Here is a 19,951-nt window from a genome sequence, read left to right as displayed (position 1 = left end):
TGTTGCATGTTTATTTACTCGGAGTTTACTCCTCCCGAGAGTCCAGTTCCACGGGACTATTAACGAGTAAAGTCTCGAAAGAGACGTTTCGAAAGCGGCATACAAATCGCATGAATACAAAATGCGAGATGGGCTCGTCGCAAGGTCTTTCATGGTCAAATCAGAATGCACGCCTACGTTGTCGCATACCAACGTGTAACGAAAAGAAAAAAGAAGTTGAGAGAAACGAAGTAACGTAAAAATATTTTTTTAAAATACTAATTTAAAATTTTGTAATAATAATTTAATAATAGTAATAAATTACCTATTTATACTTAATAATTATCATGCAATACGAGTAAATATTGCCATCTAGAATGTACAAGCAAAAATGTTTTTGTGCAATAATGATTTTATTAAATAATAGTTGGTGTATTTGTATCAAGATATTGATTAAAGCATCTATGAGTAGGCTTAGAGTTTCTTTATCTGAGGAAAATAATTCCTAAGCTTACATATAAAAAATACGTATTTTTAAAAAATTTATCTTAAAATATCTAAAATGATATATATGACAGGAAGTATGCTAGAAGCCTTATTAAAATTATTTATAGTAGTCCCAGGATGCTACAGTTTCTAGTTCATGAGAAAATAATTCCTAAGGCTACAATTAAAAATTACGTATTTTTCCAAATTTATCATTTTGCATCTTCGACAAATTTTTAAGAGTGCGGATAGACAAGGAATGTATTACAAGGCCCACTCGATTAATCTAGAGTAGTCCTAAAGTGCTGCAATCTCAGGTTCTGGAAAAAATAATTCGTAAGTTTATAATTAAAAAATATCAATTTTTGAAAATTCATCCTTTTGCATCTATGATAAATTTGGGAGTGTGGATACACAGGGAGGATACTAGAAGCCTTATTCTAATTATTTATAGTAGTCCCAGGATGCTACAGTTTCTAATTCATGAGAAAATAATTCCTAAGGCTACAATTAAAAATTACGAATTTTTCTAAATTTATGATTTTGCATCTTCGACAAATTTTTAAGAGTGCGGATAGACAAGGAATGTATTACAAGACCCACTCGATTAATATAGAGTAGTCCTAAAGTGCTGCAATCTCAGGTTCTGGAGAAAATAATTCGTAAGCTTATAATTAAAAAATATCAATTTTTGAAAATTCATCCTTTTGCATCTATGATAAATTTGGGAGTGCGGATAGACAGGGAGGATACTAGAAGCCTTATCTGAATTATTTATAGTACTCCCAGGATGCTATACTATCTGGTTTTTGAGAAAATAAATCCTAAGGTTACACTTAAAAATTACGTATTTTTCCAAATTTATCATTTTGCATCTTCCACAAATTTTTAAGAGTGCGGATAGACAAGGAATGTATTACAAGGCCCACCCGATTAATCTAGAGTAGTCCTAAAGTGCTGCAATCTCAGGTTCTAGAGAAAATAATTCGTAAGTTTATAATTAAAAAATATCAATTTTTGAAAATTTATCCTTTAGCATCTATGACAAATTTGGGAGTGCGGATAGACAGGGAGGATACTAGAAGCCTTATCTGAATTATTTATAGTACTCCCAGGATGCTATACTTTCTGGTTTTTGAGAAAATAAATCCTAAGGTTACACTTAAAAATTACGTATTTTTCCAAATTTATCATTTTGCATCTTCGACAAATTTTTAAGAGTGCGGATAGACAAGGAATGTATTACAAGGCCCACTCGATTAATATAGAGTAGTCCTAAAGTGCTGCAATCTCAGGTTCTGGAGAAAATAATTCGTAAGCTTATAATTAAAAAATATCAATTTTTGAAAATTCATCCTTTAGCATCTATGACAAATTTGGGGGTGCGGATAGACAGGGAGGATACTAGAAGCCTTATCTGAATTATTTATAGTACTCCCAGGATGCTATACTTTCTGGTTTTTGAGAAAATAAATCGTAAGGTTACAATTAAAAATTACGTATTTTTCCAAATTTATCATTTTGCATCTTCGACAAATTTTTAAGAGTGCGGATAGACAAGGAATGTATTACAAGGCCCACTCGATTAATCTAGAGTAGTCCTAAAGTGCTGCAACCTTAAGTTCTGGAAAAAATAATTCGTAAGTTTATAATTAAAAAATATCAATTTTTGAAAATTCATCCTTTTGCATCTATGATAAATTTGGGAGTGTGGATACACAGGGAGGATACTAGAAGCCTTATTCTAATTATTTATAGTAGTCCCAGGATGCTGCAGTTTCTAGTTCATGAGAAAATAATTCCTAAGGTTGCAATTAAAAATTACGTATTTTTCTAAATTTATCATTTTGCATCTTCGACAAATTTTTAAGAGTGCGGATAGACAAGGAATGTATTACAAGGCCTACTCGATTTATCTAGAGTAGTCCTAAAGTGCTGCAATCTCAGGTTCTGGAGAAAATAATTCGTAAGTTTATAATCAAAAAATATCAATTTTTGAAAATTCATCCTTTTGCATCTATGACAAATTTGGAAGTGTGGATAGACAGGGAGGATACTAGAGCCTCATCCGAATTATTTATAGTAGTCCCAGGATGCTACAGTTTTTGGTTCTTGAGAAAAAACTTACCTTAATCTTACCTGAATGAATCTGATCCACGTATTTTATGGAATTTAAGAAAAATTGCTCGATTCCAGAATCTACTGCTAGCGTTGATGATATGAATGATTTTTTCTTGTCTATTCAAATTAGGGGTTCTCGGGATGCTGACCTGATTGATGCACATTTCGTCCACGAGCCTTCCGGAAGTTACCGATCTGTTTTACATAATATTAAAATAATAAACAAATAAATATAACTTCTTATCTTGCAAAATTCAATTTATTTTAACGGAACCGGTTTCGACTAGTTTTACTTAGTCATCTTCAGCCGAATCTACAATTATATTTTAATTACAATTTAATAATTAAAAGTTAAAATTCTTATAGAACTTACGGTCAATAAAATAAAATCAACATCCCAAAGAGCAGACATATAAAAAAACATTTTAAAAATGTGAAATTATACTTTAAAATACAAAATATAAATAATTAAACTGTAAAAAGACAAAAAACCAAACAAGTTCCTACACAAACGATGTATAAAATAACACTAAAATGGATGACCTTTAAAACTTGTATCAAAAACTCATGCCAAGATAGAAACAGGTAAACTAAATGAAAAATCAAACATTTCTTAGACATAAAATTTAAGAAATTTGTTTATTTTTCAAGATATTAAAGGTAACGTTTGAGAATCGGAGTATGCTATAAGAAAATTTTTGTAACAAAAGTTGTAGCAAATTTTATTGTTAACAATATTGCTCTCTTGCACTTTTCCTCTTAAATACGTCAATATCGAGATAGATACGAAAATAGGAAAATTTGAGGAATTTGTTGCTCTTTCAAGTTATTGAAGGTAACACTTGAGAATCGGAGCTTGCTATAAGAAAACTTTTATAACAAAAATTGTTGCAAATTTTATTGTGAACAATATTGCTCTCTTCTGCTTCTGAAATTACCCTTTAAAATACAAAATATAAATAATTAAACTGTAAAAAGACAAAAAACCACACAAGTTCCTACACAAACGATGCATAAAATAACACTAAAATGGATGACCTTTAAAACTTGTATAAAAAACTCATGCCAAGATAGAAACAGGTAAACTAAATGAAAAACCGGCGATTTAGAAAATAAAATCAAATATTTATGAGACATAAAATTTAAAAAATTTATTTATTTTTCAATATATTAAAGGTAACGTTTGAGAATCAGGGTATGCTATCAGAAAATTTTTGTAACAAAAGTTGCAGCAAATTTTATTGTTAACAATATTGCTCTCTTGCACTTTTGCTCTTAGATACGCCAATATCGAGATAGATACGAAAATATGAAAATTTTATGAATTTCTTGCTCTTTCAAGTTATTAAAGGTAACACTTGAGAATCGGAGCTTGCTATAAGAAAACTTTTATAACAAAAATTGTAGCAAATTTTATTCTTAACAATATTGCTCTCTTGCACTTTTGCTCTTAGATACGTCAATATCGAGATAGATACGAAAATATGAAAATTTTATGAATTTCTTGCTCTTTCAAATTATTAAATTTAACACTCGAGAATCGGAGCTTGCTATAAGAAAACTTTTATAACAAAAATTGTAGCAAATTTTATTCTTAACAATATTGCTCTCTTGCACTTTTGCTCTTAGATACGTCAATATCGAGATAGATACGAAAATATGAAAATTTTATGAATTTCTTGCTCTTTCAAATTATTAAATTTAACACTTGAGAATCGGAGCTTGCTATAAGAAAACTTTTATAACAAGAATTGTTGCAAATTTTATTGTGAACAATATTGCTCTCTTCTGCTTCTGAAATTACACTTTAAAATACAAAATATAAATAATTAAATTGTAAAAAAACAAAAAACCACACAAGTTCCTACACAAACGATGCATAAAATAACACTAAAATGGATGACCTTTAAAACTTGTATAAAAAACTCATGCCAAGATAGAAACAGGTAAACTAAATGAAAAACCGGCGATTTAGAAAATAAAATCAAATATTTATTAGACATAAAATTTAAAAAATTTGTTTATTTTTCGATATATTAAAGGTAACGTTTGAGAATCGGAGTATGCTATCAGAAAATTTTTGTAACAAAAGTTGCAGCAAATTTTATTGTTAACAATATTGCTCTCTTGCACTTTTGCTCTTAGATACGCCAATATCGAGATAGATACGAAAATATGAAAATTTTATGAATTTCTTGCTCTTTCAAGTTATTAAAGGTAACACTTGAGAATCGGAGCTTGCTATAAGAAAACTTTTATAACAAAAATTGTAGCAAATTTTATTCTTAACAATATTGCTCTCTTGCACTTTTGCTCTTAGATACGTCAATATCGAGATAGATACGAAAATATGAAAATTTTATGAATTTCTTGCTCTTTCAAATTATTAAATTTAACACTCGAGAATCGGAGCTTGCTATAAGAAAACTTTTATAACAAAAATTGTAGCAAATTTTATTCTTAACAATATTGCTCTCTTGCACTTTTGCTCTTAGATACGTCAATATCGAGATAGATACGAAAATATGAAAATTTTATGAATTTCTTGCTCTTTCAAATTATTAAATTTAACACTTGAGAATCGGAGCTTGCTATAAGAAAACTTTTATAACAAGAATTGTTGCAAATTTTATTGTGAACAATATTGCTCTCTTCTGCTTCTGAAATTACACTTTAAAATACAAAATATAAATAATTAAATTGTAAAAAAACAAAAAACCACACAAGTTCCTACACAAACGATGCATAAAATAACACTAAAATGGATGACCTTTAAAACTTGTATAAAAAACTCATGCCAAGATAGAAACAGGTAAACTAAATGAAAAACCGGCGATTTAGAAAATAAAATCAAATATTTATTAGACATAAAATTTAAAAAATTTGTTTATTTTTCGATATATTAAAGGTAACGTTTGAGAATCGGAGTATGCTATCAGAAAATTTTTGTAACAAAAGTTGCAGCAAATTTTATTGTTAACAATATTGCTCTCTTGCACTTTTGCTCTTAGATACGCCAATATCGAGATAGATACGAAAATATGAAAATTTTATGAATTTCTTGCTCTTTCAAGTTATTAAAGGTAACACTTGAGAATCGAAGCTTGCTATAAGAAAACTTTTATAACAAAAATTGTAGCAAATTTTATTCTTAACAATATTGCTCTCTTGCACTTTTGCTCTTAGATACGTCAATATCGAGATAGATACGAAAATATGAAAATTTTATGAATTTCTTGCTCTTTCAAATTATTAAATTTAACACTCGAGAATCGGAGCTTGCTATAAGAAAACTTTTATAACAAAAATTGTAGCAAATTTTATTCTTAACAATATTGCTCTCTTGCACTTTTGCTCTTAGATACGTCAATATCGAGATAGATACGAAAATATGAAAATTTTATGAATTTCTTGCTCTTTCAAATTATTAAATTTAACACTTGAGAATCGGAGCTTGCTATAAGAAAACTTTTATAACAAGAATTGTTGCAAATTTTATTGTGAACAATATTGCTCTCTTCTACTTCTGAAATTACACTTTAAAATACAAAATATAAATAATTAAATTGTAAAAAAACAAAAAACCACACAAGTTCCTACACAAACGATGCATAAAATAACACTAAAATGGATGACCTTTAAAACTTGTATAAAAAACTCATGCCAAGATAGAAACAGGTAAACTAAATGAAAAACCGGCGATTTAGAAAATAAAATCAAATATTTATTAGACATAAAATTTAAAAAATTTGTTTATTTTTCGATATATTAACCCTTAGTGTGCACACGGGGTCATTTTGACCCTAAAAATTTATTTCAACTTATATAGCCTTAAACGGGATTGGCTCATTGAATTGTATTCCTAACGAAAGTATTACGCCCTTTTTTCGTAAAATAGCGTTTATTTCGAGTAACTTCAAATTCAAGCACGTTTTTCGACAACGAATAAAAATTTCTTTTAAATTTTATTTTACTAGGACAAAGTTCAATCAATTTACTACAAAAAACATTTGAAACATTTTCCCGAAAACGTGTACAGTAGTGGTGATATTGCTAGTGGGAAATTGATCAGGTCAATTTGACCCCGTGTGCACTTGATGATTCGCTATGGAGGTGTGCACACTAAGGGTTAAAGGTAACGTTTGAGAATCGGAGTATGCTATCAGAAAATTTTTGTAACAAAAGTTGTAGCAAATTTTATTGTTAACAATATTGCTCTCTTGCACTTTTGCTCTTAGATACGTCAATACCGAGATAGATACGAAAATATGAAAATTTTATGAATTTGTTGCTCTTTCAAGTTATTAAAGGTAACACTTGAGAATCGGAGCATGCTATAAGAAATCTTTTATATCAAAAATTATTGCAAATTTTATTGTTAATAATATTGCTCTCTTGCACTTTTGCTCTTAGATACGTCAATATTGAGATAGATTCGAAAATATGAAAATTTGATGAATTTGTTGCTCTTTCAAGTTATTAAAGGTAACACTTGGGAATCGGACCATGCTATAAGAAATATTTTATAACAAAAATTGTTGCAAATTTTATTGTTTACAATATTGCTCTCTTGCATTTTTGCTCTTAGATACGTCAATATCGAGATATATACGAAAATATGACAACTTTATGAATTTGTTGCTCTTTCAAGTTATTAAAGGTAACACTTGAGAATCGGAGCTTGCTATAAGAAAACTTTTCTAACAAAAATTGTTGCAAATTTTATTGTTAACAATATTACTCTCTTGCACTTTTGCTTTTAGATGCGTCAATATCGAGAAAATTACAAAAATATGAAAATTTAAAAAATTTTTTTATTTTTCAAGATATTAAGGGTAACGGAAATTGTTTAATTTAATTTAATAAAAACTTCTTACTTGCTTGTGAATTATTTATTATTAATGGTACCGGTTTCGACTATATGTAGTCATCATCAGCCAAATCCAAATATAAATGGAAAATATAAATTAGAAGAATCACATTAAAATTTTTTTCTTATTTAAAAGCCTTACGTCAGAAAAAGAGTTGTTAAAATTTAGAAAATGTAGATGTAACACGTGTTTAAATATATTAAAATATTATTAAAATGTTAAAATTAAAAATTTAAACTGTCACGAAATAAAATGAAAACAGAAACAAGAACAAAACATCGGGACGAGCACTTCTTATAAAATGGAAGACTTTAACAAAGAAATACATTATCTGAACGAACCGGTTACTTATTGTATACAAACGTGTGTGTTGTATGTATATACAAAAATTAATAGGGGTAAATATATATATAAATATAAATATAAATTAAGGGTAACGTTTTTGAATCGGAGTATGCTATAAGAAATCTTTTATAACAAAAATTGTTGCAAATTTTATTGTTAACAATATTGCTCTCTTGCACGTTTGCTTTTAGATACGTCAATATCGAGATAGATACGAAAATATGAAAATTTTATGAATTTGTTGCTCTTTCAAGTTATTAAAGGTAACACTTGAGAATCGGAGCTTGCTATAAGAAAACTTTTATAACAAAAATTGTTGCAAATTTTATTGTTAACACTATTGCTTTCTCGCACTTTTGTTCTTAGTTGCGTCAATATCGAGATAGATACGAAAATTTTATGAATTTGTTGCTCTTTCAAGTTATTAAAGGTAACATTTGAGAATCGGAGCTTGCTATAAGAAAACTTTTATAACAAAAATTGTTGCAAATTTTATTGTTAACAATATTACTCTCTTGCACTTTTGCTCTTAGATAAGTTAATATCGAGATAGATACGAAAATATGAAAATTTTATGAATTTGTTGCTCTTCCAAGATATTAAAGGTAACACTTGGGATTCGGAGTATGCTATAAGAAATCTTTTATAACAAAAATTGTTTCAAATTTTATTGTTAACAATATTGCTCTCTTGCACTTTTGCTCTTAGTTGCGTCAATATCGAGATAGATACGAAAATATGAAAATTTTATGAATTTGTTGCTCTTTTAAGTTATTAAAGGTAACACTTGAGAATCGGAGCTTGCTATAAGAAAACTTTTATAACAAAAATTGTTGCAAATTTTATTGTTAACAATATTGCTCTCTTGCACTTTTGCTCTTAGATTCGTCAATATCGAGATAGATACGAAAATATGATAATTTTATGAATTTGTTGCTCTTGCAAGTTATTAAAGGCAACACTTGGGATTCGAGGTATGTTATAAGAAAACTTTTATAACAAAAATTGTTGCAAATTTTATTGTTAACAATATTGCTCTCTTGCACTTTTGCTTTTAGATGCGTCAATATCGAGAAAAATACAAAAATATGAAAATTTGAAAAATTTGTTTATTTTTCAAGATATTAAAGGTAACGTTTGAGAATCGGAGTATGTTATAAGAAAATTTTTGTAACAAAAGTTGTAGCAAATTTTATTGTTAACAATATTGCTCTCTTGCACTTTTGCTCTTAGATACGTCAATATCGAGATAGATACGAAAATATGAAAATTTTATGAATTTCTTGCTCTTTCAAGTTATTAAAGGTAACACTTGGGAATCGGAGCTTGCTATAAGAAAACTTTTATAACAAAAATTGTAGCAAGTTTTATTCTTAACAATATTGCTCTCTTGTACTTTTGCTCTTAGATACGTCAATATCGAGATAGATACGAAAATAAGAAAATTTTATGAATTTCTTGCTCTTTCAAGTTATTAAAGGTAACACTTGGGAATCGGAGCTTGCTATAAGAAAACTTTTCTAACAAAAATTGTTGCAAATTTTATTGTTAACAATATTGCTCTCTTGCACTTTTACTCTTAGATGCGTCAATATCGAGATAGATACGAAAATATGAAAATTTTATGAATTTGTTGCTCTTTCAAGTTATTAAAGGTAACACTTGGGAATCGGAGCATGCTATAAGAAATCTTTTATAACAAAAATTGTTGCAAATTTTATTGGTAACAATATTACTCTCTTGCACTTTTGCTTTTAGATGCGTCAATATCGAGAAAAATACAAAAATATGAAAATTTGAAAAATTTGTTTATTTTTCAAGATATTAAAGGTAACGTTTGAGAATCGGAGTATGCTATAAGAAAATTTTTGTAACAAAAGTTGTAGCAAATTTTATTGTTAACAATATTGCTCTCTTGCACTTTTGCTCTTAGTTGCGTCAATATCGAGATAGATACGAAAATATGAAAATTTTATGAATTTGTTGCTCTTTCAAGTTATTAAAGGTAACACTTGAGAATCGGAGCTTGCTATAAGAAAACTTTTATAACAAGAATTGTAGCAAATTTCATTCTTAACAATATTGCTCTCTTGCACTTTTGCTCTTAGATACGTCAATATCGAGATAGATACGAAAATATGAAAATTTTATGAATTTCTTGCTCTTTCAAGTTATTAAAGGTAACACTTCGGAATCGGAGCTTGCTATAAGAAAACTTTTATAACAAAAATTGTAGCAAATTTTATTTTTAACAATATTGCTCTCTTGCATTTTTACTGTTAGATACGTCAATATCGAGATAGATACGAGAATTTTATGAATTTGTTGCTCTTTTAAGTTATTAAAGGTAACATTTGAGAATCGGAGCATGCTATAAGAAAATATTTATAACAAAAGTTGTAGCAAATTTTATTGTTAACAATATTGCTCTCTTGTACTTTTACTCTTAGATACGTCAATATCGAGATAGATACGAAAATATGAAAATTTTATGAATTTGTTGCTCTTCCAAGATATTAAAGGTAACACTTGACAATCGGAGCTTGTTATAAGAAAACTTTTATAACAAAAATTGTTGCAAATTTTATTGTTAACAATATTGCTCTCTTGCACTTTTGCTCTTAGATACGTCAATATCGAGATAGATACGAAAATATGAAAATTTTATGAATTTGTTGCTCTTCCAAGATATTAAAGGTAACACTTGAGAATCGGAGCTTGCTATAAGAAAACTTTTATAACAAAAATTGTTGCAAATTTTATTGTTAACAATATTGCTCTCTTGCACTTTTGCTCTTAGATACGTCAATATCGAGGTAGATACGAAAATATGAAAATTTTATGAATTTGTTTATTTTTCAATATATTAAAGGTAACGTTTGAGAATCGGAGTATGCTATCAGAAAATTTTTGTATCAAAAGTTGTAGCAAATTTTATTGTTAACAATATTGCTCTCTTGCACTTTTGCTTTTAGATGCGTCAATATCGAAAAAAATACAAAAATATGAAAATTTGAAAAATTTGTTTATTTTTCAAGATACTATAGGTAACGTTTGGGAATCGGAGTATGCTATAAGAAATCTTTTATAACAAAAATTGTTGCAAATTTTATTGTTAACAATATTGCTCTCTTGCTGTTTTGCTCTTAGATACATCAATATCGAGATAGATACGAAAATATGAAAATTTTATGAATTTGTTGCTCTTCCAATATATTAAAGGTAACACTTGGGAATCGGAGCATGCTATAAGAAATCTTTTATAACAAAAATTGTTGCTAATTTTATTGTTAACAATATTACTCTCTTGCACTTTTGTTTTTAGATGCGTCAATATCGAGAAAATTACAAAAATATGAAAATTTAAAAAATTTGTTTATTTTTCAAGATATTAAAGGTAACGTTTTTGAATCGGACTATGCTATAAGAAATCTTTTATAACAAAAATTGTTACAATATTATATTTTGAACCGTTTTCAAATTAGGCACTTATGACGCGTACTGTATATACCAACGATCTCGCAACGTTGCTCGAGCGATATTGCCATATCGTTGGTATATACTTTTATGCAATATAAGTAGTGTTTCATAATACTTTGTCAAAATTCAATCAACCAACCTAAAAAGTTACAAAGGCTAAAATACAGCTTAGAGATGTGTATAGTCTTGTAATGATGCATCCAAAGAAAAACTAAGTGAAGCTGGCGAGGTTGCCAGATCAACATGTTGCAATTTAAGATATCATAAGTATTATTGTAGTATATTAATAGGAATAATTTCGATTTATTTGCCTTATTTTTTCAACTTCTCTTCATCTGTTGTTTTATTTTTTTTATTGCCTTTCGCGGCGACAATTATAACGGGTTCGTTTCCTTCGCAGCTTTAACATCGTCGTCGTCTCGTTCTTTTTTTCTTGGTGTCCAAACGAAAGACATGGTGGAGGAAACGGTCGTCTATTGCGATTGCGTTAACGTTTGCGCGTAGTGGTAGTGTGTAGTTTTTATGAATGAACGTAGGCCAGCGGTGCACGGAGAGTATGAATGAAAATCTCCGAGAATTCTCGTAGGTTACGCCCACCACCATTTCAGAACCTATCTCACTTTATTTTCCGTCTTTTTTCCACCGATGTATTTAGCGGTGTTTGCGTCTTTTTTTAGGTTACTTCTACTCGAAGAGACACCTGGCGATTGAACAGGTGGCCCGTACAGGTCAAACCAATAGAAAAAGAGTGAGACAGTAAGAAAGAGACGGAAAGAAAGAGACTGCTTCATTCATGCATCGAGCGTACGGCCCCGTGGTGTAGTAGTTGAGTTTACGCAACACTCCGCGGTTGTTCATTCATAAAAGTTTACTTAATTTTTTTTAAATATGTTTTCGCGAATCTTGTGCGTCTTGCTATTTGTAACTTTGGCGACTGCTTCAAGAGTTCCCGTCGAAGTTTATCAGCGCAAAACCGTTGAGCATAAACCTCTTCATCACCACAGAAAGAAAATTCCTGATATAAGGATTCTTTATCAAATCGGGGTAAGTTCGAAAAAAACACTTTACTTCCGGTTCTTTGAAACGGTGCCATAAAGAAAACACCAAAAGAATCGTAGACGTTCTTTTGTTGGCTACAAAGAAATTTACGGAGGAAATACGGGTTTAGACCGGAAACGGATCAATACAGAATCCGGCTTCCGGTTTGGACAGGTAAAACGGCTTCTTATTTACTCGATTTCTCGTTTTCGCAATACTTGAGACGAATTAAATCTTTTTTTTCGTTGTTTTCGAAGAGGAAGCCGTCGATTGCACAACAAAAGCCGCCCGATTTGTAAAAGCATAACGACCGGAGAACAAATCGGTCCACAATTCTCCCCGGAGAGGAAGTCGCTTATTAAACTCAATCTTTCTCTCTTAGAAGTCGAAATTTTTTCGACAAAATTTCAAAAAAAATTCTTTTACATACATTTCCTGTTATTATTGTGCGACTAAAATGTTAAATATTTCGATTTGTTAATCGATTTTTTAATGATTAACAAACTATTTCGCCGGATATTACAAATACTTAATTTGTTAATTCGATTATTTAGGATTCTGAAGAAGATTTGCCAACTTGTTCCTCAAGAGCGATTTGTAGCAAAGTTGATTTGTACGATCCCCCTTGGTTGGAACGTCAATGTAGATGTCCAAATGGACGTCAATGTTCGAATTCGTTGACTTCCGACGACGGATACACGCTAACAGATCGTTTGAGACAATACAAGATGTGCGAACCTGTGAGGAAGCTCCCAAAGTGCAGGTAAATTTCTCCGGTTTCTTGTTGCGTGTGAGAAAAAACTTTTTTTATTAATCTTTTTACGTTCTAATATTTCAATCAACAGGTACTTCCACGACGTCACGTGGACGCTTATATTAACGCCAAAAAACGCCACCGAGCAAATCGTTTATTGCCATTGCCCGAAAAACTCGGTCACCTATTTAATTAAAAGACACGCATTCTATTCGATCGATGGGACAATTATTTACGAATATTCTTTCGCTTGTTCCCCGCAAAGCGTAAGTTGCACCAATCTCGATTTGAAATAATAACTTAATTAATAAATTTTAGAAAATGAAGTGTCAAAGAAAAGCTCCGTGTCGATTATTTACAGTTCGAAAGAAAGAAGAACTTCTTGATGAGGTGAATATAAATACGTTGTGCCAATGTCCTCATGGTCATCGATGTCCGCATCATCACACCGATTATGGGATAATACCGGGCAAATCATACTCGGAGTCCATAAGGACGTTTAGCGGTTATTGCTTACCTCATTGAGTTTAAATAAAAAGCCAAAAATACTTTTCGAAACTTTTACGAAAAGAGAAGCCGCGTACTTTTTAATGTACATTTGTTAACATGTACTTATTTCGCAATTTTTATTACCATATAAACCCGTAGGTGTATTACCCAGGATTGTAAATAGTATTTATTAGATTAGCGTTTAAGGAAGAGGACTATATTATTGCCACCGTTTTATTATAAAACTCTTTTCGGCTGAATTTATGGCTCAATTATTTTATTGTAATATATGTGATTATATTTTCTTGTTAATAAATATAGTTATTTTAGTAAATTAATGATTCGTTTTATTTCTGACATCTCAGAAACAAAAGATAAAATCATTTAATTCTATCTACACTTCATAGATGGCAGCGAATTTGCAGCGAATTTGCAGCGAATTTGCAGCGAGTTTGCAGCGTTGCATAACATAAAGATCAAAATTAAAAAAAAAAATTTTAATCTTATCTTTTCATTAAATTAATTTTGAGGTTTAAGGTTAAAAGTGTACTTGAATGAGAATTACGACACAAAATTCACGTTAAAACTTTATCTATGTTTATTCTTTACGCGATAAATTATTATTAAAAAATCGTATCAAATTTTTTCTTGGGAAACAATCGACCATTTTCGCGTCTAATGTTTCGTTTATTGTTGTTCAAAGTTATATATTTTCGTGCGAACATTTAACCTTCATTGTTGAGATCATGTTTCATTATATATAATATGAGAAGAACACTAAATGATAAATTAAAAATAAAAAAATTATAACTCAAACGTATCAATTAATAACGTTTTTGAGTGAAATTAGCTATTACAGTACTCAAACGGGTGCTGTAATGAGATTTTAGTAAGATTAAGACCACGCCATACCTTTCGTGGAACTTCTCTGGAAGTTGTGTTTTAATATAACTGAGCAATTTCTCTCATTTCGGGAGGTGCATTTTCAGGTAAATAAATTTTGTGTTTTGACAATTTTTAAATACATAACTACATTTAATAAATAATTACATTTAATACATAACTGCTGCATAAAATTATCATATTTTCGTATCTATTTCGATGTTGACGCATCTAAGAGCAAAAATGCAAGAGAGCAATATTGCTAACAATAAAATTTGCAACAATTTTTGTTATAAAAGTTTTCTTATAGCAAGCTCCAATTTTCAAGTGTTACCTTTAATAACTTGAAAGAGCAACAAATTCATAAACTTTTCATATTTTCGTATCTATCTCGATATTGACGTATCTAAGTGTAAAAGTGCAAGAGAGCAATATTGTTAACAATAAAATTTGCAACAATTTTTGTTATAAAAGTTTTCTTATAGCATACTCCGATTCTCAAACGTTACCTTTAATATCTTGAAAAATAAAAAAAAATTTTAAATGTTCATATTTTTGTAATTTTCTCGATATTGACGCATCTAAAAGCAAGAGTGCAAGAGAGCAATATTGTTAACAATAAAATTTGCAACAATTTTTGTTATAAAAGTTTTCTTATAGCATACTCCGATTCTCAAGTGTTACCTTTAATATCTTGGAAGAGCAACAAATTCATAAAATTTTCATATTTCCGTATCTATCTCGATATTGACGTATCTAAGAGCAAAAGTGCAAGAGAGCAATACTGTTAACAATAAAATTTGCAACAATTTTTGTTATAAAAAATTTCTTATAGCATGCTCCGATTCCCAAGTGTTACCTTTAATAATTTGAAAGAACAAGAAATTCATAAAATTTTCATATTTTCGTATCTATCTCGATATTGACGTATCTAAGAGCAAAAGTGCAAGAGAGCAATATTGTTAACAATAAAATTTGCAACCATTTTTGTTATAAAAGTTTTCTTATAGCATGCTTCGATTCCCAACTGTTACCTTTAATAGCTTGAAAGAGCAACAAATTCATAAAATTTTCATGTTTTCGTATCTATCTCGATATTAACGCATCTAAGAGTAAAACTGCAAGAGAGCAATATTGTTAACAATAAAATTTGCAACAATTTTTGTTATAAAAGTTTTCTTATAGCATACTCCGATTCTCAAACGTTACCTTTAATATCTTGAAAAATAAACAAATTTTTTAAATTTTCATATTTTTGTAATTTTCTCGATATTGACGCATCTAAAAGCAAAAGTGCAAGAGAGTAATATTGTTAACAATAAAATTTGCAACAATTTTTGTTATAAAAGATTTCTTATAGCATGCTTCGATTCCCAAGTGTTACCTTTAATAACTTGAAAGAGCAACAAATTCATAAAATTTTCATATTTTCGTATCTATCTCGATATTGACGTATCTAAGAGCAAAACTGCAAGAGAGCAATATTGTTAACAATAAAATTTGCAACAATTTTTGTTATAAAAGATTTCTTATAGCATGCTCCGATTCCCAAGTGTTACCTTTAATAATTTGAAAGAGCAACACATTCATAAAATTTTGATATTTTCGTATCTATCTCGATATTGACGCATCTAAGAGTAAACGTGCAAGAGAGCAATATTGTTAACAATAAAATTTGCAACAATTTTTGTTATAAAAGTTTTCTTATAGCATACTCCGATTCTCAAACGTTACCTTTAATATCTTGAAAAATAAACAAATTTTTTAAATTTTCATATTTTTGTAATTTTCTCGATATTGACGCATCTAAAAGCAAAAGTGCAAGAGAGTAATATTGTTAACAATAAAATTTGCAACAATTTTTGTTATAAAAGATTTCTTATAGCATGCTCCGATTCCCAAGTGTTACCTTTAATAACTTGAAAGAGCAACAAATTCATAAAATTTTCATATTTTCGTATCTATCTCGATATTGACGTATCTAAGAGCAAAACTGCAAGAGAGCAATATTGTTAACAATAAAATTTGCAACAATTTTTGTTATAAAAGATTTCTTATAGCATGCTCCGATTCCCAAACGTTACCTTTAATATCTTGAAAAATAAACAAATTTTTTAAATTTTCATATTTTTGTAATTTTCTCGATATTGACGCATCTAAAAGCAAAAGTGCAAGAGAGTAATATTGTTAACAATAAAATTTGCAACAATTTTTGTTATAAAAGATTTCTTATAGCATGCTTCGATTCCCAAGTGTTACCTTTAATAACTTGAAAGAGCAACAAATTCATAAAATTTTCATATTTTCGTATCTATCTCGATATTGACGTATCTAAGAGCAAAACTGCAAGAGAGCAATATTGTTAACAATAAAATTTGCAACAATTTTTGTTATAAAAGATTTCTTATAGCATGCTCCGATTCCCAAGTGTTACCTTTAATAACTTGAAAGAGCAACAAATTCATAAAATTTTCATATTTTCGTATCTATCTCGATATTGACGTATCTAAGAGCAAAACTGCAAGAGAGCAATATTGTTAACAATAAAATTTGCAACAATTTTTGTTATAAAAGATTTCTTATAGCATACTCCGATTCTCAAACGTTACCTTTAATATCTTGAAAAATAAACAAATTTTTTAAATTTTCATATTTTTGTAATTTTCTCGATATTGGCGCATCTAAAAGCAAAAGTGCAAGAGAGTAATTTTGTTAACAATAAAATTTGCAACAATTTTTGTTATAAAAGATTTCTTATAGCATGCTCCGATTCCCAAGTGTTACCTTTAATAACTTGAAAGAGCAACAAATTCATAAAATTTTCATATTTTCGTATCTATCTAGATATTGACGTATCTAAGAGCAAAAGTGCAAGAGAGCAATATTGTTAACAATAAAATTTGCTACAACTTTTGTTACAAAAATTTTCTGATAGCATACTCCGATTCTCAAACGTTACCTTTAATATATTGAAAAATAAACAAATTTTTTAAATTTTATGTCTAATAAATATTTTATTTTATTTTCGAAATCGCCGGATTTTCATTTAGTTTACCTGTTTCTATCTTGGCATGAGTTTTTTATACAAGTTTTAAAGGTCATCCATTTTAGTGTTATTTTATACATCGTTTGTGTAGGAACTTGTTTGGTTTTTTGTCTTTTTACAGTTTAATTATTTATATTTTGTATTTTAAAGTGTAATTTCACATTTTTAAAATGTTTTTTTATATGTCTGCACTTTGTGATGTTGATTTTATTTTATTGGCCGTAAGTTCTATAAGAATTTTAACGTTTAATTATTAAATTGTAATTAAAATATAATTGTAGATTCGGCGGAAGATGACTAAGTAAAACTAGTCGAAACCGGTTCCGTTAAAATAAATTGAATTTTGCAAGATAAGAAGTTATATTTATTTGTTAATATCTTGAAAAATAAACAAATTTTCATATTTCTGTAATTTTCTCGATATTGACGCATCTAAAAGCAAAAGTGCAAGAGAGTAATATTGTTAACAATAAAATTTGCAACAATTTTTGTTATAAAAGTTTTCTTATAGCAAGCTCCGATTCTCAAGTGTTACCTTTAATAACTTGAAAGAGCAACAAATTCATAAAATTTTCATATTTTCGTATCTATCTCGATATTGACGTATCTAAGAGCAAAAATGCAAGAGAGCAATATTGTAAACAATAAGATTTGCAACAATTCTTGTTATAAAAGTTTTCTTATAGCAAGCTCCGATTCTCAAGTGTTACCTTTAATAACTTGAAAGAGCAACAAATTCATAAAATTTTCACATTTTCGTATCTATCTCGATATTGACGTATCTAAGAGCAAAAGTGCAAGAGAGCAATATTGTTAAGAATAAAATTTGCAACAGTTTTTGTTATAAAAGTTTTCTTATAGCAAGCTCCGATTCTCAAGTGTTAAATTAATAACTTGAAAGAGCAACAAATTCATAAAATTTTCACATTTTCGTATCTATCTCGATATTGACGTATCTAAGAGCAAAAGTGCAAGAGAGCAATATTGTTAACAATAAAATTTACAACAATTTTTGTTATAAAAGATTTCTTATAGCAAGCTCCGATTCTCAAGTGTTACCTTTAATAACTTGAAAGAGCAACAAATTCATAAAATTTTCATATTTTCGTATCTATCTCGATATTGACGTATTTAAGAGCAAAAATGCAAGAGAGCAATATTGTAAACAATAAGATTTGCAACAATTTTTGTTATAAAAGTTTTCTTATAGCAAGCTGCGATTCTCAAGTGTTACCTTTAATAACTTGAAAGAGCAACAAATTCATAAAATTTTCACATTTTCGTATCTATCTCGATATTGACGTATCTAAGAGCAAAAGTGCAAGAGAGCAATATTGTTAACAATAAAATTTGTAACAATTTTTGTTATAAAAGATTTCTTATAGCATACTCCGATTCAAAAATGTTACCTTTAATATCTTGAAAAACAAACAAATTTTTCAAAATTTCATATTTTTGTATTTTTCTTGATATTGACGCATCTAAAAGTAAAAGTGCAAGAGAGCAATATTGTTAACAATAAAATTTGCAATAATTTTTGTTATAAAAGTTTTCTTATAGCAAGCTCCGATTCTTAAGTGTTATCTTTAATAACTTGAAAGAGCAACAAATTCATAAAATTTTCGTATCTATCTCGATATTGACGTATCTAAGAGCAAAAGTGCAAGAGAGCAATATTGTTAAGAATAAAATTTGCAACAATTTTTGTTATAAAAGATTTCTTATAGTATACTCCGATTCCCAAACGTTATCTTTAATATCTTGAAAAATAAACAAATTTTTCAAAATTTCATATTTTTGTATTTTTCTCGATATTGACGCATCTAAAAGTAAAAGAGCAAGAGAGCAATATTGTTAACAATAAAATTTGCAACAATTTTTGTTATAAAAGATTTCTTATGGCATACTCCGATTCAAAAACGTTACCTTTAATATCCTGAAAAATAAACAAATTTTTCAAAATTTCATATTTTTGTATTTTTCTTGATATTGACGCATCTAAAAGTAAAAGTGCAAGAGAGCAATATTGTTAACAATAAAATTTGCAACAATTTTTGTTATAAAAGTTTTCTTATAGCAAGCTCCGATTCTTAAGTGTTATCTTTAATAACTTGAAAGAGCAACAAATTCATAAAATTTTCGTATCTATCTCGATATTGACGTATCTAAGAGCAAAAGTGCAAGAGAGCAATATTGTTAAGAATAAAATTTGCAACAATTTTTGTTATAAAAGATTTCTTATAGTATACTCCGATTCCCAAACGTTATCTTTAATATCTTGAAAAATAAACAAATTTTTCAAAATTTCATATTTTTGTATTTTTCTCGATATTGACGCATCTAAAAGTAAAAGTGCAAGAGAGGAATATTGTTAACAATAAAATTTGCAACAATTTTTGTTATAAAAGATTTCTTATAGTATACTCCGATTCCCAAACGTTATCTTTAATATCTTGAAAA

The 19,951-nt window shown here is 28.7% G+C and overlaps 1 protein-coding gene across 1 annotated transcript; it reads left to right on the top strand.

Moving 5' to 3' along the window:
- The first annotated feature begins 10 nt into the window (after positions 1 to 10).
- Positions 11 to 13,901, top strand: LOC111422413 (protein argos). The gene is made up of 5 exons (XM_071199067.1): positions 11 to 230; positions 11,960 to 12,326; positions 12,875 to 13,083; positions 13,166 to 13,340; positions 13,393 to 13,901. The coding sequence occupies exons 2-5, from the start codon at positions 12,171 to 12,173 to the stop codon at positions 13,597 to 13,599; spliced, it is 747 nt and encodes a 248-aa protein (XP_071055168.1). The 5' UTR covers positions 11 to 230; positions 11,960 to 12,170; the 3' UTR covers positions 13,600 to 13,901.
- The last annotated feature ends 6,050 nt before the right edge of the window (positions 13,902 to 19,951 follow it).

This window comes from Onthophagus taurus, chromosome 8, assembly GCF_036711975.1.
Source record: "Onthophagus taurus isolate NC chromosome 8, IU_Otau_3.0, whole genome shotgun sequence".
Classification (NCBI taxonomy): domain Eukaryota; kingdom Metazoa; phylum Arthropoda; class Insecta; order Coleoptera; family Scarabaeidae; genus Onthophagus; species Onthophagus taurus.
Note: the sequence above shows the minus strand (reverse complement) of the source record. Positions and strands in the feature narration are given on the sequence as shown.